Genomic DNA, 24,447 nt, shown 5'->3' on the forward strand with positions numbered 1-24,447 from the left:
TGCACATTTTGCATACAGGCTGGGATGAGGGAATAGAGAGGAAACGGGTAAAGTGAGGACTCCCACCTGCTCCCTGTAAGTTTCTGACCCGCTCTTTGTCTTTGCAGAGCTTGCTTGCATCCTTGCATTGGTGCCAATGATGTGGTTAGCTTGCAGAGAGGAAAAGAATCCTTTGTAAATTTGCATTTCTGCACTAGGGTACGACCTGGTTTATGAGTTGCCCTGAGTGACTAGGTGTGGAAACTTGGCTTTGAAACCTAGGCAGAGAGCAATTAAGGTTTTAATGCTAATGACTGAGTTACACTGCATGACATTGCATTTCAAGTGTGGCAAAAAAGTGTGCTGTGAAACATAGTTTTCAAATACACATACTGCATTTGTGATAGCCATTTCAGAAATGAAAATAACCCAAAGGTTTTCAATACAAAAAAATGAAGCTGCCTATTACTCACTTTGAGTCAATGTCAATCATCTAATTTATTCAGTATGCAAATAATCCAGTAGCCAGTGAAAGACACTGCTTCAGCTCGTTTAAAAGTAGCGAGAAGGATTTGAGAAACCTGTACACAGAATCACGATAAAAGCTTAGGCTATTTTCTGATTGCATTATCTTGTCCAGTGATACTTCAAATGCCAGCAGTGGTCTGTTTTCTATATTTAAACTATCACAGCAGAAGGCATTGTGTTTCCTATAAAAATAGCATTTTGACTATTTACACATGGCCAAATCATAGCATACCTGGAGGAAGAAGCCCTCAAGAGCAGAAATATGGCACTCTTTGGTGTCAAATTCCTTTCCTTTGGCGGGAGGTGCAAGTCCCTTATCTGTGATGTGTTTTACTTCCAACTTCAGGTTAGGTCAGCTCTGTTTGCAGACGAGTTGAGGAAGGAAAAGAGTACAAGCAAAACACTAACCCACGTGGTGGGGAGACAACACAGCACAGTTTATAGAGGCAGGTCATTCCCCCATGCTCTAGCAGCAATGCAAACCAGCCTATGAAGGCTGGCTCAGTATCCTTAGCGAGGATATCGTGTTGGGGTCAGGATGTTCTTTTAAAAATTATTGTTGAAATAATAAAAAGCTTCTGGTAGCTGGAATGTATCTACTGAATTGGACAAAGGTCAGTCTAAGATGTGACTTCTGTGCTTTTTGGTCCTCTTTTTTTTTTTTTTTTTTGTCCAAGTAACAAAATGCAGCTACCTAATGAAACTAAATTTCAAATTATTGGCTGTAAATATTGAATACTGGATCAATATTTGGGTCTGTTACAAAAGGTAGTATTGATCAATAGCAATTTGGCCCACTTGGGTGAAAAGATTTTTCTTTTAGAAAAAGCTAATCTGAGCTCAGTCGTGCAGGCTGTAGAATACATATAGAAGCACTGGGCTCATTCTTAAAAATATGATTTCCTCTGTTTAACAAAAACATTACATTTAAAATCCAAATGTTTCTTCAGTCACATAATACTGTCATTAATGAAGTTTGAATAGAATAATTTTAGCATCAATAAAATGATTTTATTGGCACTTCCACCTTTTATGAGAAGCATTTCAAAATGGTGTGAGAGATCCAAACAAACTTGTCTGTTTATTTTACTCAAAACAAATAATTTGCTTAAAGATAACTGGGTGACACTAAGACACATTAGCCTTGCTGCACAAAGAATGATCCTTGCATACTGGATGATCTGGATTTCCTAGCTCTGTACAAAATCCACATTCATAGTATTGTGGGTGGCATCAGCCTGCAGTTCTGTGAAGCTCTGTGTAATGGTCTGTCTGCCCTTTGTAATACTAGATACAAATGTATGTCAGCCAGTGGATTCCAAAGCAAGAGTTATTTTAAGATGGGCAGGAACCTGGTTACAAAGTGGAGGAACATGTACCAACTCTCTGTCAAATATGCTTCCAGAATTTATAAACAGGCAACTTTTTAAAAAAGGATAGAAATTAGAGGGTATTTCAGTTATTACCCACTAGAGTTTCCACTGCTTCCACTGGAAGTTGAGAGTCTGCTCAAAAAAAAGGAAGAGGTTCAGCCTTCAGCATCTCTGCAGCAGCCAACCAGAAGTAGAAAATTTCCTATTAAACTTCAGTTTACCAAAAAAAAAAAAAAAAGTGCACTTGCCATGCATATCACTGAAAAGAATGCCAAAGGGCACTTGTCTGCAAAAACATCCTTCACTTCTCAGAATTAAACATGGAATACGGAGGTCTTCATCAGCAGTTCTTTACATCAGACATCTGTACGAGGTCTGTACAGTATCTGCAATGTGTGTTCCACAGCAAACTCGGAAATCACTGTTAGAATTTGCACTAATTGATGACATCATTAAAAGTCTCAGCAAAAAAAAAAACCCTTCACATTGTAGAGACGTGAAAATAAGTAGTTTCTCCCAAGGAGAAATGGTACTTTTTTTAGGAAATGAGGTAAGCTGACAAGAGAATGTAATGAACTTTGATGTGCTATTACTTTAATTACACACCTCAGTGCATAGAGGATCTGTCTGCAGGGCTGTTCAGCTGCATTCACAAATTTTAAATCCATTACAAATAAAGGAGTGTGTGTGGGGGGGGTATCTTAGTTTTAGAACAACGGGACAAATATGCTGAATTTAGCAACAAAGTGGTGTGGAACTTTCTGTGATACCTGGTAATGAACAGACTTGTCTGCAAAATCATCACATGAATTACTTTAGGCCCTGCTTTATTGCCTCTCATCATCTGGTGAACTTTGAGTTCTCATTCATTTCTATTTTCAGGAAAGCTCAGCTCCTTTGCAGAAATGAGCAAGGTTTAGAATAATTCTTTTGGTGTATTCCCCATAGGGTTGGCAAGCAGATAATGGATATTTTCTGCAGCCCATATCGATCTGAGGCAAAGAATACAAAGAGACAACAGTGTCTCATGGCTCTCCAAATGCACAGCTTGCAGCTTAAGTTTTGTATGTAAGAACACTTTACCCAGCAGGAATTTTTCTATTTTATTTGAATAAAATTGAGATGAAACCAAGGAAAATTTAAAGCAATGATGCAGAGCTGCCAAAAAGATTTGACATTCTTACTTCTGTCTGGATGAGGAGCTACGAGATATGGTTTAGTAGCTTGTGGTAGCAATGGTAATGGGAGGATGGTTGGACTAGATGATCTTGTAGGTCCTTTCCAACCTTGTGATTCTATGATTCTTCCGAAGGATTGAGGTAGTGGCAGCACATTCCCCTAGTTATGTATTTCAGTCGTTAGTGCTTACTTGTTTCCCCAGAATCTTCCCTCAAAGTTGTAATTTCTGATGAGATCTTATACCTCACCACCGCCCTCTTCGATTGCCTTCCAGCTACCATAAAATCTTTCTGTTTCTCTTGGCTCATTGTCTTATCAGAGATTACAAGTGAAGACTTTTCTTAAAAATTTAGAGCTTGGTCAAAAAAAGTCAGTATTTCAACTCCTAGTTTACTACAATTAAAGGTGATCTTGAATCTTGATTCTCAACCATTAAATTCAAACCTTTAAAATTACTACATGCCTGCACAACAAGCCATCACAAAGACAGAACTCACCTGGGAGGAGGACTGTGCAAAGAAAGAGTAAATGGTATTAATGCAAAACATCCTGACAAAGAACAAATCTGCGTCAGAGGAATTTTATCATTCTCAACAGTAAAGTAAATCTCTGTGAAAAAAAAAAAAGTGTGATTGAAATTTCATTGTGTGGATCCACTAGATTAGACTGAACAAAGGATATAAGGTAGAAAGGGTTGTATAACGATAACATAAACAAATATTGGTGCCTAGAAACAGCAGGCATAGATGCATTAAAATATTTAAGGTACCTTAAATATTAACTGCCTAGCAACAAGTCCCTGATTACTACAAAGAAAATACGCACTACTTTGGAAGGCAGAAATCATAGCCATTATTATTATTATACTTTTTTTTTACAATAGCAATTAGACACATCATCATTATTACATAACATACAATTGCACGCACAGTGAATCCCTGCCTTAAATAGTTTGTGCTTGACTACACTAAGAAGCAATACACGAATAGGAAATCACAGGATGTGTTTTATAGAGCAGAGAAATTGACTCTCTGCATCGCTGGGCTGCAGCTCCTTCCCTGCCTCAGATTTATGTTACAGCCATCCCAACCCACCTAAGTCTACATACTCATTTCTTGATGTTTGCAATTATATTGCAATTGTGCCATACGTAGGCAAACTATCCCAAGCACATTACATGACACTGACAAAAGAGCCAATTTAGGCTGTGACTCTTAATTCCCTCTGTTGTTCATGTCATTGCAAGTTCCTGTACCTTAGTCTGCTAGTGACCCACAGTGCACTCACTAGGCAGCTCCCTGGGTTTCAGCTTGGCACTGCTAAGTCTTCTCTCACCACTACACGTACCTTATGCATGAGCCTAAAGGCCGAATTTCCTGCTCAGTCCTTGTGAAACAGCTGAAAGGATTGTGATGGAAAAAGGTTTCCAGTAATACCTAAACAAACTTTCTAATCTTGCATGTGTTCATTACAGCAGTGAGTAAACATGTTGGCAGGATGTTTCCACGCTTTGGTGGCAGGCTCTGGTAGAAGCCTACATTCCTCTGATATTTTTTTTTAAGCTCATAAAAGGTGTCAGGTTAGGGCAGGTTTGCATGCAGTTGGAAGTCTCGGGTTCTTGCAGTTCCAGTTAAAACAACCAACTTAGAAACATTCAGCATTAAAAAACAAACAAACAACAAAAAAAAAAAACAAAAAAAAACAAAAAAACAGAACAAAAAAACCCACCAGGATGCTTTCAGATTTGGGTTCCAAATGAGGCTTTTAGAACCCTACTTGCACACGATACATTTCAAGCTCCATATAATACAGATAGCCATTTCCAGATGGGATCCAAGCAGAGCCTCATTCACTAGTCGTCCACTCCTGATGCATTCTTTCCTGTGATGTTCCTCTCCCTCAGGGGCAGGAAAGCCAAGGATTTTTTTTGTGCTTAGGATCTTCCTTGTTGTACTTTCTGTTTCAAAGATTGCATAGCTGAAGTTGTGAGGAGTTGGAACAGAAGTGAGTATGTTTGTGTAAACGATAGAGGAAGAAAGGCCCAAGTTCTGTGTTAGCTCATCTGGTCACTTCAGCACGCGATGGGAGTGGGCTCTGCGCAGCAGGCACTCTTGGCAAATCCAGGCTCTAAGAAACTTCCAAATTTAAAAGCTGAAGTTATTTGGGCTTGAGTCAAGAAATAAGTTTCCCACCAACCTTACTCCCAGCAAAATGCAGTCAGTGGAAGAAACTCACGATGTGAAGGAACGAGAATTTAACACTCACTGTACGGCCAAGAGTTACGTCAAGAAAATGCGCTATTGCGGCACTATTACTAAACGCAGAATTATCTTCCTCAGGACCAGCTGAACCAGCTGCATTACTGCACTTGGAAAACACGGACTCCGCTCGTTCCATCCGGCTGCCGCCGCAGCTCTATGCTATGCATGACGCCACCAGCAGCGTGACGCCGCTCCGGGAAGCGAGAGGCCGCCGGCGGCCGGCAGGGGGCGACTGAGAGCCGCGGGACAGCGCGGAACGGAACGGAGCGGAACGGAATCGGGTTTGCTTGAAAGCCTTACGTGCCTTCTTACGGCATGCAAACATTTTCAGCCCAGTCCTTTCGGAAGCTTTTAGCAACAGGAATGAGTGCTTTCTATTCTGTCTTTACTAAGCTGAATCCCAACAGAACAAAACCAAAGGATAAATGGCTGCTCCGACTAAGAATCGAAGCCGTGGCCACGGTTGGTGTTGTTAAATGGCATTTGGCTGTGGATGCTGTGTTTGATTAAAGGTAGGGTAGTAGCATCTATTTTTAAGATTGCTGGCAAGTTTTATCTTTGTCGTTATAATTAATGTAGAGGCTCGAGGCAAATCAAATCAGCCAGCAGAACAGCTGCATGCATAATGCAGCTCAGAAATCTCATTTCTCAACCCATTTTGGCTGTTCTTAAAAACCAGTAGTGGTGCAAGCACAGCTCACTTCAGTGAGCAGCCTATTCCCATACTTATTTATCCAGACTCTGACTCTCTGTCTAATCTAACTCATTTTTCCTGCAATTCTAGTCGTTATTTCTTATCTGGGATAAAAGATGGGATTGTTTACCTCAAACAAAAAAAAAACCCCACAGAAACAAAAACAAAAAAATGGCTCAAGGATGACCTTATCAATGTGTTTATGTGACTGGTGGGAGCGAGAAAAGAAGACTGAGCCAGACTCTTCTCAGTGGTACACAGTGACAAGAGGGCATAAACTGAAATACAAGAAATTCTACATAAAGATAAGAAAAAACCTTTTCGTTGTGAAAGTGGACAAAAACTGGACCAGCTTGCCAAGGCAGGTTGTGGAGTTCCCATTTTTGGAGATCCTCAGAGCTCCACAGGACACGCTCCTGGGCAGCCTGCTGTAGCTGACCCTGCTCTGAGCAGAGGGTTGGGCCAGCAGGGCCTTTCAGCCTCAGACATTGTATGACTCAGTGACAGAGGACAAAGAAAACAGCTATTCTTGTTATCTTTCCAGCATTATTTGTGTATTTCAAGACAGTTTTCCTCCTTCCCATACAACTCCGAAGAACTGCAATTCTTCAAATCCCATCTTTTAAAGTTTGGATAACAATTTGGCCTATTTTCAGTGAATTCATGTAAGTATTGAAACAATAGCATGAAACAACATAGTATTCTCACTTACTAGCAGTGGAGCAGAAGGATTACTGCATAGATCTCATGTGTAATGCTCCTGTGTATTCATCTTAGTGTAACTGGATTTTTTTCCTTTTTCCTACTGGTTGGTTCATCAGTTTGTGATCTAGGATTACCCCAAAACTCCTGATTAACCAGCTGTTCTTCAGCTTGTATTTATAGCCAGAGACATTTTCTCTTGCCTGCCATTTCATGCATTTGAGATCATTTCTTTGGCTTGGCACAAGAATATCATAACAGAATCCTGATACCTAGTGGGCTTTTAGCCCTCCTAGCCTGATCATTTACCAAACATATTGGCCATTTCATGATTTGGGCCATCAGTAAAGAATAGTACCAAACTTGTGAGTTTAGTACTAGTACCCCTTGATAACAGCCAGCATAAACAACAATAAAGTAAACATCCATAAGGAGGCTTGTCATGTATTACTTTCCCCCCTCTTCTCTCCTCCTCTCCAGCGCCAGCATGGAGGGACAGCCTTTAATAGGATGAGAAGGCCACAAGCATTATCAAGCCCCAGGTGCTGAGCTGCCAGAACGTGGTGACACCCATCATGGAACAGGAAAGTACAGAGAACACTCTCTATAAAATGAATCAGCAGCAAACCCTGAGTGGGACTTTGATTGGTGCCACAGCTGGACAGCAAAACCTGGGATCCTTCAGAGGCCAGGAGCACCTCTGTGGTATTCCTCTGAGGACTGTTTGACTCATGATCTTCTACTTAAAGTCTGAGTCTGGGTTGTGATTACTGTATTACATGCTGGTTGTTAAGAATTTGACCAGATCTACAGAGGATGTAGGTAACTGGAAAGTGTACATAACTGAGAATTCTAGAAATTCTGTGCAACTGTAAACCATGTTAGGCCCTACAAATTGTAGATTATAAGCTATGTTGATAACTAAATTTGTAATAACAAGTCTCTAATTATAACCACAACCCTGTGGCCAGTTCTCATTCTGCCAAGGATGCCTGTCCTCCATAGTATCGGGTGACAGCCATTAGGAACCACTCTACAGGAGAAACTTCCCAACTATTTGGGGCTGTGAAGGTGTCCTGACTGGACTGCATTTCCTTGGGTAATTGTGGGAAAAGCACAAGAGGCAAGATCACAGGTCATATTAAGTTGAGATTCACTCTATCTGCCCAGAACTGCTGGACTGTCAGAAGGGTATTGATTCAACATTATTATGTTAACTGTTTCATTACACTTTGTTATCTTGCAAGTATCTGAGAGTAGATATTTTGATTGTTTTCCTTCTATTTTTTTCATTTAATGAATGAGGCAATTTGATCTAAAATTCTTAAAGTCTTCTTTGCCTTTTTTTTTAAATCTTAAGGTGGACAGATTCAGCGTTATACATAAAGTTATAACCTTCCATTGATCTTTGAAATATTGGAAAATCATGGTAATTTAGAAGTCCAAATACATTCCCTGCTTTATGGAGCCTTGCTCATCCTCTGTCAGTGTTCAAAGGTCAGTACTTACCATTCCAAGGCTGTCATGTCTCCACCCCATCCTACCAGACTGATGACATAATGTAGACTCCTGCAATTACAACACACACTTGTAATTTTTCCCTTCAGTAATTGCTCAAAGACAGTTCTATTTCTTCCTACAGTGAATATAGCAGGCCTATGGTGCCTTCATAAATGAAAGAATGCCTTGCAATTATTTGCATCTCTTTTTCCCCCCAAAGACGTAAGTCATTATTTATAAGTAGATTCTAGGACATAGAACAGTTTTCAGGAATGGCTCTGGACTTTTCTCAGAAACATCTTCTGGTAAAGCTGAGTCATATGTATAGCTACATATCAATCACAGCACTATAGCTCTCTGATTTATCACATGTAGTCACAGAATTAGAGTGTAAAGCTATTATAGATACACAGTGTATATATATATATATTGCACAAATACATATATTGAAACATAACTAAAATGTCAAACAAAGTGAAAAATATATTAGTAATTGCCAGGTGTTACATGAGGCTCTGATTTCACCTTGGATTCTCATTGCCATTTCCCTTCAAAAATGCAAAACTCAGCTGACTGCAATGGCAATACACAGCTTCCCACGTTTGTCTAAAGTAGTCTTACATCTTTTTTCCCCCCTCTAATTATTTCCATAAAACACAGAGCTTTCATTTATATGCATATTAGTGTGGCTGTAATCTCTTCCACACCAACATATTAAAACATTTTACACATATCAGAATAGTCATACATAGCACCACTGTACATTATAGAACTATTATCTTTAGTTATGTATGTAAAAGTAAGAGAAGTTTTTTATCCAAGGCTCGGCAAGGATTCAGACTTCCTGATTTTCAGTCTTCTCTTTTTCAGTCTCATGTCTATCTTCCTTAGGTTTTACAATGACCTATATATCATCGCACAGGAAATGCAAAGCCAGCAATAAACACTATCAGCCTCTTTGTAGCAATGATCAACTATCCCAGTTATTTAAGTATAGAACATTTAATCTCTCAGGAAAATAAAGTTCTTTTAATCTTCTGATTTAGCCCTTAGAGAGTCGTAAGAATTGTAATTACCAGTATGGTACTTTACTGTGCAGCAAGTACTTGAGCACTGCAAATTCCATACGTGCCTTTTTATATCCACAAGCCACAGATGAAGGAAAAGTTGATAGCATTTTTGACCTAAATTACCACCTAGCTGCAAGAGATTCTGCTCTCACAGAAGAAGGATTCAGTGTCATTCTTAGAACTTCACATATCCCTATTCCTTTCTTACACACAGATAGGCTTCTCTGCAATATAAATGCAGCTCTACGTAGAGGTCAAGGTTCTGTAAACATGGGTTCTACTGGAGAACACTGGGTTTGTGTGATAAGGTAAGTTGAGAGATTTATGGTGGTTTTACATGTCTGCTAGAGTAAGTATATTAGCAGTGTTAGAAATAAGCACCACTTCTACAGCACAACTGTACTAAATCTGGTTTAGATATAGGAAGACTTACAGAAGACCTCTTTTACTTTTCCAGCTCATGTCATTTAGAAAGGTGATGTAATTATGTCAGTGGAAAAGCTCCTTTGGATGGCATTCTTTGTGTCTCAACACAGAGCTCTACTGCTCTAAGTATGGAAGAGCACATGAACTACATTGCTTAAAAGTTGAAACAAAACCAAGAGTTGCACTTCAGGACTGCCTCTAACGTGTTCTGGTTTCTAAGGGCTCTTGTAGCAGAAATGCGAAGTCACAGCTTGAAGCAGTGATTGAGCACCTGGTGGGAAGGCAGGGCCAACCCAGGGGAGCTCAGGTGCATGTAATGCAGCTGAGTGACCGGAAGGGCTGGAGCCAGGATCCACCCCTTCCCAGCCCTCATTTAAGGGTTGGCAGTGGAAGTGAGGGGATCTTGTTGGAGATCCCTGCATACCTGAGGCTTTTTAAAGGGTAAGCAGGTTCTTTCCTTTGTTTATGTATCCACAGCTGCTGTGGGCTACTCCTTGCTTGCTGTAGCCTAGGACTTTGCTACCTTGCTATCATTGCTGTGCTTTCCATCACATTATAGCATTACAGGTCTGTAGGGCAAAGCCAGGTTGGTGTCAAATAAAGCTTCTGAAATGTGCGTAGTGCAGAAGCTGGTTTTGCAGCACCAGCTGTTTTGTTCTCCAGATCCTCTCCTATTTTACTACGCTGCTTGCTGAAATAGGCGTGTTTGGTATCAGTATATTTGTATTATAGACATGATCTGATTTTTGTGTTTCTTGACAATTCATAAGTAAATGAGTGACACTAAAGTAAATCTATTTCTGTTCAGTATGGGCCCTCTGAGTTTACTGCTACTCTAGTTAGGATCATTTGGAACCTGGTTTCATAAACACTACTTTAGTAGGCTATTCAGCAGTTACATTAGTTCCCTGAATTCAGTTCACAGTATGCTGCACAAATGCTTGTGGCTATACAGTGCAGGCATGGGACAAGAATAGCAACATACAGCTGGAAAGGAGGAAATGATTATTTAAGCTGGCTTTAGCACTATTGTTAGTGAATGTCACAAATGTGTCAAAACTCTGAGAAGTTCTTCTGGACTTCTCCTGGTTTTATTTTGTTTTCTTATTAAAAGACTAAGTTCCTTTGTCCTATAACTTAGCTTTTTGTCCTTACTAGAAGCAAAATCTTGTCTACTTTTTAAAAAACATGAACTATTTTGCCTTTAAAAAAAAAAACAAAAAAAACCAACCCAAACTTAAAAGTAAAAAATGAAGGTAAGCTCTTCCAAAAGGAGTAAAGCTTCTAATTTGCTTTCAGAATATTTTAAAATTTTATTTTACTGAATATCTCTTAACACAGTGCCAGTAGACTTCCATCCTGCCTTTTATTAAATTCATTTTACCCTTCTTCCAAAACACTGAGTTGAACACTGTTTCACAAATAGAAGCATGAGCAGGACAATGCTGTCTTTGAAACCCTTCCACAGAAGCCTAAATTCTGACCCCATGTCACCTTAATAAAAACCCATATGGTCATGAGGAAGCATGTTTCAGAAGCACCTACACTGAAAGCTCCTTTTGCCAAAGCATTGGTATACATAGGTCTAGACAGGGTGTTGTGCAGACTTCCTTGATGCATCTGGATGATGAGATTAATGCTCAGTCAGCCCTTAATAAATGGAAAGACTATCATAGGGCTGTGCAGTAGAACATAGAATCTATTTAGTGAAGCACTTCTTGTGTCTGAAATAGCCTACTCAGTACACTTGCAAAACTAGCAGCAAAGTAGTACATCTATGTATCAGATCGGGAAAAACAAGCAGAATTGGCTGTAATCAAGCTGTGGATCTTATTATGGTGGTGGCAAAGAGTGACCTGTCATTTAACTTCAAAAAAGTTATGAATTAAATATGGTCTTGCTATACTATAAATAATAACTTACTGAGGTGGACCAACAATAATATAAGGAATCCTTTCACGGATGATTACACTTGCTTGGTAGACCACAAGTGGAATTTGCAATTATAGAATGAAATTAAAAAAAAAAAAAGTAATCATAGGCACTAAAGAAATTCCCCTTTGTTTTTTTGCACACAATCTCACTGATTTGATCTTAACAGTAATTGCAAGAGGGAAATCAATATGTTATCCATCAGCCATGTAATATATTCAGATGTTAACCACATACACACAGTTTTCAAAGGAGAATTTCATTATTTTCCTGTGTGCTGAGTGAGGCTCAGTGGAAATATTCCCACTGGTAAATAAGTCACTTCTATGGGGAAGGAGGAAATGCCAGAATCCTTCTCCCTGTAGAGATAACTACAACTGCCATATGGAAAATGTGGCAGTTAAAAATAAATGCAAACAAAAATCCTTATGCTGAACTTCTTTCCCTGGAGGGGAATTCTTGGAGGAATTCTCATTTTGTTGCAAGAAGTTAATATTTTAACAGTGGTTTTATAATTTTCTGTCATAGTAAAAATGAAGTTTTCTTTTTCCCAGAGTATTTAGTACTAAGATAATGTCTGCAGGTACTTCTGAAGTGTTCTGGTGCCAATTGTTGCTATCACAAACCTATTTTTATCTGCTGTAAGTTGCCAATCAGAAGTGCTTACTGTGTTACTGTTGCTCTAAGGCAGTTTCATCTCAAAGCAGAGTAAACCTATCTAAAAAGTACAGAAAAGCCATTTCAAATATATTTCTGAATCAGGAAGTCACTTCTTGCATCACAGTCCCTTAACCATCTCACATAGCTGGGAGCTGCCATATCAAGTTAGTCAACATGTGATGAAGAATTAGGCAAATGAAAGAATATGATTGCAATATTGCAGAAGTCCTCATCCATGGATGTGATTGAAGATAGTAAGAGCACAGCAGCATGGATTTATTATTCATACTCATCTATTGAAAGGAATGTGTCAAAGAAACTGGCAAACCAGTTTGTCTTGTCTGTAAATAACTATCTTGCAAGAAAACCAGCAGGTGTAACAGGAGGTCAGCTGGATTGAATGGAGAACACGTAACCAGCCTCTAATGCAAAAAGGGGGCATATGGAAAACCTAAATGCATATGGACTACAGATGCATTGCCTGGGCACACAAGGATGAAAATAGGAAGAACAAAACACCATTAGATTAAAAAGTGGCAAAGAGTATGAAGTGAAATAAGAAAGGCTTCTTTAACTATTTTGGCATCAAAAAGATGACCAAAGCAAAAAGTGAATCCACTGCTAAGAGGTCTGCAACTCTATGATGACACAGAAAAGGCTGAGGCCTTTTCTGAGGATCTCCTTTGAGGCCTTTCATGCTTACGTGTCTAATAGTGAACTTATCACAGCACTTGACAGTTCTGTAAATAACTAGATGGAATATATCTTAAATAAATAATAGAGTAGCAAAAATTACTTCCATGTATTGCTAGATAGTTAAATAAGTGACAGCTCATCTTGTCATTCCAAAGCAATGCAGTAAATGTGCTTACTATATAACTTCCACCAACTTCACCTATGAAGTGGTATCTCTGATAGTAAAAAAGCATGAGCTGAATATGACAACACAGGTAAATAGGAATGCTTCAAATACTATTATTGGCATAGTGCCTGTTGAAGGTGACTTCTCTGCTCACCTGGAAGCCACCAGGAGCATGTCTCTCCTAACGCACAGAAACGTTCCACCACTACTTAATCACGGGGATTTATAAATAAAAATCCTCATGTTACACTCTGTTGCGTTGTTTCAAAAACTGATGCCATTCATCTCAGCAGGAGTTGTGCATTTACATAAGCTGTTCAGTCAGTTGTACTTTCAAATATGGACTGTTGCCAAATCAGATCACTTCCCATTAATCAACGTTTAAACTTGAAACCAAACTGTGGGCAATCAGGTAATATTGAGAGTGAGAGTGCATAACTAATTGCCAGCCCACACATTTCCTTCCCAATAGCTATTGTCAATGAACTGTAAAAATGCAAATGCAAAGTTCCTTTCCTTTTTTTCATTCTTGCTAACTGAGGCTTATGAAAATATTGTCCTTCTATAAATTTCAGGAAAACACACTGAACATAAAAAAAACTCCCCCAGGGGAAAAAAATGCCCTAACCAAATGGTGAACAAGGGCAAAGCAAAGTCTGTCCTTAAGTTTCTGCAAGGAGCTCTGAATTATTTTAACAGCAGACCTATGCATTGCACTATAACACCAAATTACTCAGAAAATGCATGCAGAATGGAGATGCTGTTGTAAATGGCAATGATAAATGTATATCAAATGATGGTGCAGACTGTTCAGGAAGAGGGGGCAATGAAAGTAAAAGATTATCTTTTGACCCTTTGAGGTATTTAGTTCCTAGTTTTAAACCACAAAAGTTCTGAAGACAGTTCTCACCTCAAAAGCTGCTACTGTCTCATGAAAAATGTTTCATTTATACATATGAAGTCAAGCATGAACTAAATGCTTTTTGAAACTGGATGTTCAGTGCCCTTCAAAATCAAGCGCTTGCCTGGGTCTTGAATGTTGATATTTAATAAGGAGATTTCTCATTTCTGAATGTCACATGTTTTTAGACTAATAGATATTCATGAGTAAAACACTAACAGAGAAATGTGTCATAGAGAAAGCAATCATTTAAAAGCATGGTTTTAAAATAATGCTGTTTAATGCTTGGTAGCTTAACAGTAATTGGTATATCTCTTTATTTGTGAGCTGAAGAGGCTTACCTCCCCAGTGGTCCACCCCCACTGTCAGCAGAGGCTTCTTTCCTCCAAGCTAGAGCATATCCAGACTGAATGCTTGATTTGGCATGACAAAGGGCAAGTAGAAATCTCTAGCAGGAGAGGGAAACTCCTGAAATGGATCTGCCACTGACAGAACAGACTCATTCTGGAAAGCTCTGCCCTCAGCTGCAGGTCCCATGCCTCAGATGGAGAGTCCCACTCTTTTCTGGTGTGACAAACACCAAAACAACTGCTCAGGGAGCCACTCCTTAACTGATGGAGTGGAATCCACAGCAGGGTGCAGGACATATTTCTTCCTGTCACTTTAAAACTGATTATCAGTTGTTCTCACAGAGCAATAGTAATCATCTTAGTTGAAAGTCTTCACAGGTTTACCAGAAAATTAATTCAAAGTATATGCAAAACTGAAATGTTTATATTTACACAATGAAAGGAAGGAATGGTAAAATTCAATATGAAATCTCCTTGCACTGTGTAGAAAAGAACAACAAAATATTTCAGGTAGGCAGCTGTGTACAGCTGACAGCTTGAAGAGAGCCTTCTACCAAGAGTTAAATTCTAACATATCTGCCTCATCATTCATCTGAGCGAATCTCAGCTCCAAATCACTCTCAGATCTTTTTTTTCTTCCTTAAGGCATCACGCATTTCTCAGTGAAACAGAATGCTGGGAATGCTGCAGCTATTGCCACTAAGATGCCTGCTGCCTGTGACTCATTATCTAACTGAAGTGCTGTCCCTCTCTGCAGGGTCACGGGGTGACTTCTCTGTAGGAGAAGCTGCAAAAAGGATTCTGAGCAGAGCATTTGGAAAACCAGAGGGCATTGCAGCTCCTCACCTTTTCCTCTTTATGTAGTTAAAGCTGAAAGAAGGAGCTTTCTTGGCAGACAAGGAACTTTGCATTTGGACATATATTGTGTCTCCAAGGGAGTTAGCTCTTCAATCTATTCATTCAGCTCGAAGTTTTACAATACCTTCTTTTCTTGGGTGAGGCTTTGTTTTACTGCACTATGAAGTATATCACTTGCAATTAAAAAAAAACAAAACAGCACTATGGTGTTCTGCTAGGAAAGCTGTCTGCATCTTCTGTTTCTACGAGCCTTTCTGTCTGCTTGCCTTCCTCCACTTCCTAATCATTTTCCTATTTATATCCTTGATGTAATTTCAGTTCTAATCAACAAATAAAAAGGCATGCTGATACTTACAACCTTCTTTCTTTCTGCATTCTGATTCAGTGCAGATTTTGCTACACTTAGCCATTCTTTTTTCCAATTATCCCAGTTTTTTCTGTCTGAAGGCAGCATTTATTTTTAAAGCACTGTTGTACAAAACCATTATTGTTTCCTAAACTCTGCCCACTTGCATTATTCAGGCAGATCCTGGAAATCAATGGTCAGGTTAAAGACTGCCTGCAGAAAAATCAGAAGAGCTTGCTTTTTTCATCAGCTTTTGCCTTCTCCCATGACTTTAACAAGTGTTTCACAATAGAGATGCACAACAGGCTGAGAAGACTGTACTTGAAGCCCATGTTCATAATATGATGGCCTGGAGATGCAAGTTTCAGCATCCACTGTGTAAAGGCTTATATCAGAATAGGTACAGAAAATGAGGTGCAATTTTACTTTGGAAACTCCAACTCCCTTGATATTTACTATAGAAGATTTGGTAACAACTTAAACACCTCCTGCTGCCAAAAGTGTTCCAGCATCAGATATGCTTTTTCTGCTCTCCCAAATCTGCTCAAGATTTAGCAAGAAAAGAAAGAATGGAAAGAAACTAAGGTAGGAATTACTCCATTAATGCAGATTCTTCTGGCAAATGAGAGAGATGAATGAGGGGCAAAAGGAGGGGAAAAGGATGAAGTCAGAAAAAATGAAAAGAATTAAGAAAGTAGGGTAGAAAACTATAACTGTATATCATGTTTGTATAAAACATTTCAGTATTGTGTGCAATGTTAAGAAATTAGAGTACTTATTAAATAAGGTGAGCACAGGAGAAAAAGAGAAGTGCATAGGAAAGAACAGAGGAAATGGTAGTGGGCTGGAGGAAGAATCCCAGTGTAACATTAAGCCTTAAACTTTTTTGAATATGTATCATTTCTGTTGACCTTAAGAAGAGGTTTAAATGAGGCTCTTTCCCACTTTATACAGAAACATTTTTAATCTATGAGCCTGATGCCATCTGTAAGCTCTGCTTTGCCTATTTTAACTTGCATGGTAGGCTTTATTAACTTTAATGCATTGTGGTCAGGTCAAAACTGAATTCTAGGTTGTCAGTGCTATCCACTGCCAAAACTATCTGCTTCCCACATGTTATTCTACTATTTCTGCATTGTGGCTTCATTTTCTAGAAGTCAGTGAAACATGAGTGTAGAAACAAGATCTGTAGATACCATGTAAAGCAGAAGTCAATTTGACCAGTACTGTTGAAATCATTTGCAACTCTCAAGCTGTTCTCACAGAGCAATAGTGAGGTTGGACTGCTACTGCTGAGACTGTTTTGTAGGAAAAAAACAGTTGTAAGAACACCAATGTGAACTACAGGAAAAAATATTCATATTTAAATGAAAAAATAATTTTTCTTCCCAGAAATACTACACATTGTTTTTCTCACTATACATTCTGTGCTTAAAGGAATACTCTCTAGCTTTCTATAAAGCAATTTTAAAAGTACTGTAAGAATTACTTGAGTATCCTATGTAACCTACTGAAGGGAACCTGCTTTAGGAGAGAGTTGGACTCCAGAGTTTCCTTCCAACTCCTACATTTCTGTGATCCTTCTTGATAGGACTTTTTCCAATGCTGGCTTATTTATAAATGAATATTCAAAAGTTGAAGTAATTCTAAACATGACATCAGCTCTTTTTTTTTTTTTTTTTCCTGGAGCTTAGAAGAAGGCCATCTTTTCCTCCCAGCAACTTTCTATTGCCTACAATGATGAAACAAGCTAATGAGCTTGACTACTCTAATTTGCCTTCCTTGTAGGACATAAAACATAGATCTAATTTTTATACGTCTGTTGGAATGTGAGTCTGCATCTAACAGATATTTCAGAAAGCTTCACCTCCTCACAGAACAATTAATCTGAACAATATTGAATTCCATGTAAAAATTACACTAGTGCAAGTAAAATATATTACTTTCTGCACAGAGTAGCTTCTTTTCCACTATATTGTTAGAATTTAATGAAATAAGAGGAAAGTAGTGCAGCAATCTGCATCTGAAAGCTGAATAATCAGTCCCTGTGGATACATGCATGTATGGCAATGCTAAGAGGAAGCTCTGATTGCCTGTGCTTACTTAAATGCACAGTTTTAAACATAATTCCTCAAAGGAAATCTTTCAGGATTAGATCTAGAGGGCAATCCATCCCTTTACTGCCTTTCTGTGTATGTTTGATATGCTTTTGCAAGTACATGACACTGTGCTTATGGGAACACTGAGAATAAAACAATTCAAAAGAGATACATTAAAATGCTGAGAAGCCATTTAAGCTCTTCTCTTGTGTAGCACCTGCAGGAGTGACCTGAATTACCGGCATAACTCTGCCACTGACATTGACTGCTACATGCAGGAATGTGACAGGACACACTGGGAGCTGCAGGGCACTCAGCATTTCCAGCACCAGTGTAGGCAAGAAAGGAGAGTGTGGTGTTCTGCATCCTTGCCCTGGGGAGAACACTGATAGATAGGGGCATCCACTACCAAATCAAATGGAGTTTGGCTCCTTCATACCACTCTCGTATTCGTTATGTATGCTTAAAAAGCAAAACAAAACAAATCACAGGTCTGACGTCATGTTTATAAGAAAAGTCTTAGACTGAACACAAAATTGGACAGAAAATCTTTCTAGGAACTTAGAAGGTATTACTCTCTTAAGAAAGAAGGGTAGGCAGAGGTAAATAACAAGACAAGAAAATTGGCTTTCTAGCACTGTGTGAAGCTACTTACATGCACTATTAGTTTTCAAGACACCTTGAAGATGGTCTTTCAACGCACCCAGCTGCTCCTAAAGGCTGCACGTAGGTGGGATGCTCTTGGCAGCGCTGTTACGGGGAGCAGGGCTCCAGCCCACCTCTGTGGGTTTCTGAGGGCTTCAGGCACCAGCACACAGCAATCAGGGCTGCCCGGAGGGAGAAAGACGCACGGTTACCCTGCTGTCAGGAGGTGCACGCCGACCTAAAGCACCACAAGGAAGCCTTGCTGTGGCACTGACAGCCCCACCAACCCCCGCCCATCTCCAACCAACGGCTCGGTTAGGGAAAGCTGACAGCCCTGGGGCTCGGCGTCCCTGCCCTCAGGCGCTGTCACCGAATGCGGGCGGACACCCCGCCCCTCAGGCATCGTACCGGGCTCTCCCGCTCAGCGCCCCTCGCTCAGCGCTCGCACCGGGGCCGGGTTCCCTCAGCTCCACAGGTTACTCAAGTTCGGCGTCGGCGTCGAAAAGTCCGCCCCGCTGAAGGCAGCCCCTCCACACGGGGCCGCGTCCGCCGTCGCAAGGGGCGGGCGGGCGGGCGCGCGCGAAAACCCCGCGGCGGGCGGGCATCGCGCTGCAGCTTTAAGAGCGCGGGGCGGCGCTGCTGGGCACGGTCACGTGCGGCGCTGGAGCCGGAACCCGCGCTCGCAGCCGCCTGAGGAAGCGCCCCGAGCCGGAGCGGAGCGTCGCGACCCGCCGGGCTCTGTGAGGGGCGGCGCGCGTGCCCGGCTCGGGAGCGCGCTTCTCCCTCTGCTCCCCATCCGCGGGGACGGTGAAGGAGGGCGGCGGCGCGAGGATGGAGCTGTTTCAAGCCAAGGACCACTACATCCTGCAGAGCGGGGAGCGGGCGCTGTGGTGCAGCCGGAGGGACGGCAGCCTGCAGCTGAGAGCCGGTGGGTGCGGCGCGGGGCAGCGCGCTAGGACCGGGCGGCTGGGCGGCTGGCTGCGTGCCGGCGGTCGGGGGAGGTGAGGGAAGATGGCAGCGGAGGGCGGGGGGGGGGTCGCTGAGGGGAGCGCTGGGAATGGCGGCGCGGGGCCGGGCTGGTGGCAGCGCCGAGGGGAGCCGAGCTCCTGTCCGCGCGGCGCCGCGCTCCGCTCGCTTAACCTGGAGCTGAGGTGCCTCCGGAGCATCACTCGAGCCAATGGCCATCTTGCGTTGGCGTCGGCCTTATGTAAGCGGTGCCTGACGGTGCTCGCAGGGGTGTTCTGCACTTTTCTCTTCTAGGAGAAACTGGACGAGCGCAGCCGCTTGCGTGAATGGCTCGCGAACGTTGCTAGCGACTGCGTAACCCGGCCGCGCTTGGGCTCGGGCTGCGGTGAGGCAGAAGGAGTTGTGTGGGCACGGAGTTGTGTCAGCTGAGGTGCTGCGGCAGCGCTGGCAGCGGTACCTCGTGCTCACCGACAGGGTGCGAAGCGAGGAGTGCGCTTGGTTTGGGGGACGCGCGAAGCTGATGTGAGCTACGGTTCCCTGCATCTCCTGCTTAAGGCTGGAAGTAGCCCCGGTCGCTGCGTATTCCACCAAATGTTACTTACAGCTCTCTGCAACTAGGCTGAAAAAGTCACATAGGCACGGATATGGCCGCAGCTGGCTGGGTATGGTGAGCTTAATGAGCTTTCACAAGGCTGGAATTGACTTAGATTAACGGCAGGATTGGATGTTTGTATGTGTTTTATCAACAGAGCTGCTTTTTTGTACCGGTCTGTCTTGTGTTATGTCTTCACGCTCCAGCTGCGCAGTGCTTTTATCTGGCCAGCGCTGGTTGTTTGCATCTCTGAGATAATACTGAGGTCTGTCTCGGTGTAACGTGGCTCACTGCTCTTCTGTTCAGATGGAAGGTCTGGCAGAACTTAAATTTATAAATCACGTTACAAAATGCTTGGTGATGTTAAGCTAAGCAAACTGCTAGTCGATGAATGCATGTTTTCACAGAAACTCAGATTGCTGTAATTATCATCTTGTGTATTGTCATAAAAGCTCTTGCTTTGCCCGGAGTAATAAAAACATAAATGTGTAAAACTGTAATTCTGGAGGCTGTTGTGATTGACGTAAACCCAAGCTTTCAGACTTGTTGTCATGCAGCTGTTGCTGTGATTTTCTGGAGCCCATCAGCTTCATGGGGGCTCTGCCAGTGCTCCGCAGTCTGTATGCGACTCACCAGGGTTCTGTCTGCAGTGTGACTTTAAATTTTCAGTCACTATGAATGTGATCCCTATTGTGTGTGATCCACCAATTAATGAAGAGTAATGTGATAGTTAAGTCTCCTAGTCTGCTTGACACTTGTTAGTCATGCTTTCCTACTTGGCTGCATTTTCAGTTTTGTTTTTCCAGTGCTGTGGCTCTGGTTTATCTCAGTATATTCTAGTGCTCTGAATTGAGGTGCTGTACTTGGTACGTTGAAAGTAAACGTGAGAAGGAAATAATTCTGTAACAGAAGAATTTCTTGGATCAGTAACTTGATTGTATTAAGACAAAGCTGGGGACCCTTAGAGCAGGCCATTTGACCGTTTATAATCAAGGCCACTGAGTGGCAATGAGTAAATAGATTAATGTGTGATGAGTCACTGCCATACTAAAAAAAAAAAAAAACAACAAGCTGTAACTTGTGTTCATTGGCATGTTGAATAGTCCAGGAAAAGGCTATCACTTAAGTATATGTCTCTGCTAATTTTTGGAAACTGGCTTTACTCTGTCCCCAGAAAGATGTTCAAATTAATCATTGCACACTTATGGATTGAAACAGATAATACTGGCAGACCCTGCAAAGTACTGTTTTATAGGATGGGTTGAAGTCTAAAGGGCTGAAGCTGAGCTTTATAGTGCTCTCATCCCTCAAGCATAAAGGCATGTTCAAAAACTTTCTGATCTTGAAAGCTCTATTTCTGATCTCTTCAAATCAAGGAGAGAACTTGAATTAAAACAAAAACCAACCAACCAACAAAAACCCAAAATGAAAGAGCACAACCAAACAAAACACCTGTAAACTGATAAATGTTTGCTGTAAGCAAAGTCTGAGGCTGGCCCAAGGTTAAAAGGTGTCTTCATATGTTTACAAGATATCTCTGTTGGTGTTGTTTATGTGAAGTGAAAGCAGTAATTGAGTCACCTGCAGGAAAGCTGAATCATTTGGCATTGCAGTCTATGTTAGGTGTCTTGCTGTCCTCAGTTACTATTTTTTCAGTGTGGTGACAAAATATGTTGTTCAGCCCTGCTTTAAATGCCTTGCACTCAGATTTTGATCTGCTGTTTACTTCCAGCTTACCTTGTTTATGCTTTGCTTGGCTACTTCTGGCAGCATAGTATAGTGTATATTTTGCAGCATGGTTTTATTGCTGTTGTGGATATGAATTATGTAAGATGCTTAAAGATGCTGAATTCCTCGCTATCAGTAGAAAAGGGAATGAGAGACTCTCAGTGGGTGAAAACTTCTAATTCTTGCAGTGTTGGCTTTGATGATGCTTTGGGCAGTGGTGCCAGACTGAGCATGGCCAGAAGTAATTGCTGCTTAAACTGGGGCGGTGATGCTGTCCTCTCCACCCTGCAGGAGAATCAACTACCAGAAGTGGGAGTGACATTCAAGTGGTGTTATTCAGAGCCAACTTCTGGGCACTGCGTGCTCAGATTCCATGACCTGCTTGTAAGTGGAAGGTGGTGATAAGATGCGCCTCACCTCTGGAGCTTAACTAGAGGCAAATGAGCATTCATGTATTATTAAGTGATTCAGGAAATTAGTGCTACAGTATTGTTTTTCATCTGTTGAAAATGGTTGTTAATCATCAACTGAAGCAATGCCTCTTTAAATATATTTTCTAATAAGAAGCTTATTACCAAACAGTGTTTTTTCTGAGTATCAGGGAAGAGATTTCAGGTTAAGTGTCTTTCTGAGAGCATGAAATCTGAACTGACTCACAAATCATCATGCCATCTAACTCCGTAGCTATGTGTACTCACTTTACACCTCAAAGGCGTTACTGAGCTCATGAGGAAAATTACTAGTTAGAATTTCTGATATTCTTCTCTTCTAGTCAAATGCTGTGAGGAAAGATTCCTTTACGTGAAGTCCAGTGCCTATAAGTGCTCAAAGAGGCCTTAGTGAAGCAGGAGGCCATGCTTGACTTCATGTAAGGAGTGATGCTGCTGATGCTGGTCGATGCTTCAGTTGCTTGAAGGTTGCAGAGCCCTTCTGAGTACAGTAGAGGGATGATGATGTGTGTGCTAGCTTGTGCTATTGCATTAGATCTTGATGCAAAATAGGCTTCCTGAGGTGGTTTGTCTTAGAAATTGCCTGTGTTATGGAATATATTCCACGAGAGAGCTGCAGCTTTGGGAAAGTTCTTTATTATGAGTTACTTCGTTAGGGACCTTGAGCTGTTTTCTTGATACCTTGTTTTAGCTGCAGTGGTTACCGGGCTGTTTCTCACTTATGCCTGCACATTCTGTTCCTTCCTTTCAGTGCTCTTAGCTGACAGCACAACGTACCTTGTGGCATATGCGACAAACCAGATGTCAAACTGATACATATTAAATGCAACCCACCAGAAATAGGGCTTGAATACTGAGCAGTTAATGTGCTGCTGCTGCTTGCTTCTTCTAACAAAGGGAAACAGGATGAGGGCAGGGGTAAGCTGCTGCATATTCTTCATCTACTCTGATTATTTTATGTATGAAACATCAGTTTTGTACTTTCTGACTGTGAGGTGAGACCGTCAGTACGGGAGTATTTTTCTATTTTGCTTAGGTAAGATCTACTTTATCCACTTTCTGTAATGGAATGTAGTCAACTTTGATATAAGACTTAAAGATGCCTGCTATGTGTTGACCTGGTGGCAAACAAATATGTCTCAAGGTGCCAAGTTACTTGTTTAGCTTTCTTTTGAATCTTAGTGGCAGAGGAGAAGCTGAATATAACAAGGCTGTTCCTGTCTTCTCCTTTCTTCTTCTTATATGTAGAGGTCTGGAACTGTCAAATCTGTCCTAGACCAAATGCAGAGGTATCCTGGAGTTCCTGCCCTCCCTGGAATGACTTTGGTTTTAAATAAATAAAAAGCTGTTAAGCTTCATATGCTGTTTCTTGTGAGCTGACAATTGTTAGCTTATACAGGGGGGGTAAAGTGTGTTGTTTTTTTTTTTTTTTTTGCCACACTTAAAATGAATCTGTAATTCAGATGTATTTTAGGCTTGTGTTTGATAGCAGAAATCAGATATCTTTGATCTCTATAGGCTAGAATTAACTACATAATAGTGAAGAGGAAATTGCAGAATTAATTGCAGTGAAAATATTTAAAACTGTAGGCGCTGTTAGGAAGCATCCCTTCATTTGAGAGGGGTCTGCATCCATACAAGAAGCCTTTTGGTCTGAGTACCGATGTTACAATATGCTCCTTCAAAGGAGCTCCTTGTGCTCCTTCAAAGTAATTCTTTTTTATTATTATCTTTGATACTGTTAAGTGTACAGGAGAGACCTCAAGCTGCTGGAGTTACATTATTACAACACTGCAGTGTGTGTTTAGGGGTAAATCTTTGTTTTGACTCATGCAATATCTACCCTGTCCTTGACTGAGACATGGGGCTGTTGCTGGCACAGGTGTCAGTGGGCAGGATGAAAACACTTGGCTTTTTTTCTGTTGAAAAATAAGGTGTTTTATGATGAAATTATCCTTATGAAAGAATGGTTGTAGCTGTATCATCTTAAATTGAGAGACTTAAGCTGCTTTTCTGAAGGCTTTGGGTGCCATGAGGAAGTAATTTGGTGGGCACTTGAGCATTTCCTTGTAATGTGAGTGGGACCAACAGCACAAAAACATTCTTTTGCATCTGTTTCAAATTGTATTGCATGCCAACCACAGCTGGAGTCCTGCAATGTCAAGGCACTTCCACTGAACAGTTCCCTTGAACTGCAAGACTTCTTGGATAGTGGTGTAAAGTTTCCTTTTAGAGGCAAATTCTACAGTGTAATATCAAACAGCTCTCAAGTGTAGCTTAATTAAATATTGAGTGTGTTGCAGAAACTCATTGTTAAAGCTGTATGCTGAGACTTCAGGCCCAGAGT

The 24,447-nt window shown here is 41.1% G+C and overlaps 1 protein-coding gene and 1 long non-coding RNA gene across 4 annotated transcripts in view; one reads left to right on the top strand and one right to left on the bottom strand.

The window, feature by feature from the left end:
• Positions 1–1,020: 1,020 nt before the first annotated feature.
• LOC116231575 (uncharacterized) lies at positions 1,021–19,722 on the bottom strand. 2 transcript variants are annotated; one of them, XR_016468874.1, is made up of 4 exons: positions 19,506–19,722; positions 18,376–18,547; positions 8,226–8,285; positions 1,021–5,194 (listed from the first exon to the last, which is right to left on the bottom strand). It is a non-coding gene; the product is annotated as an uncharacterized LOC116231575 (long non-coding RNA). The 2 variants fall into 2 exon arrangements; XR_004167499.2 differs by lacking the exon at positions 19,506–19,722 and adding an exon at positions 18,774–18,941 and having other exon boundaries at positions 1,022–5,194.
• The window catches only part of INPP5F (inositol polyphosphate-5-phosphatase F), a 36,870-nt gene continuing 31,447 nt past the window's right edge, over positions 19,025–24,447 (top strand). The window contains exon 1 of one of the 2 annotated variants that reach the window (XM_090145579.1): positions 19,025–19,293. In XM_090145579.1, coding sequence (XP_090001705.1) covers positions 19,197–19,293 — 97 coding nt within the window. In that variant the 5' untranslated portion in view covers positions 19,025–19,196. Of the gene's footprint in view, positions 19,294–19,863; positions 19,994–24,447 lie in introns of those variants that run through there. The other variant, XM_031597385.2, reaches the window with a different exon arrangement.

This window comes from Phasianus colchicus, chromosome 8 (genome assembly GCF_987193195.1).
Source record: "Phasianus colchicus chromosome 8, bPhaCol1.hap1.1, whole genome shotgun sequence".
Lineage (NCBI taxonomy): Eukaryota > Metazoa > Chordata > Aves > Galliformes > Phasianidae > Phasianus > Phasianus colchicus.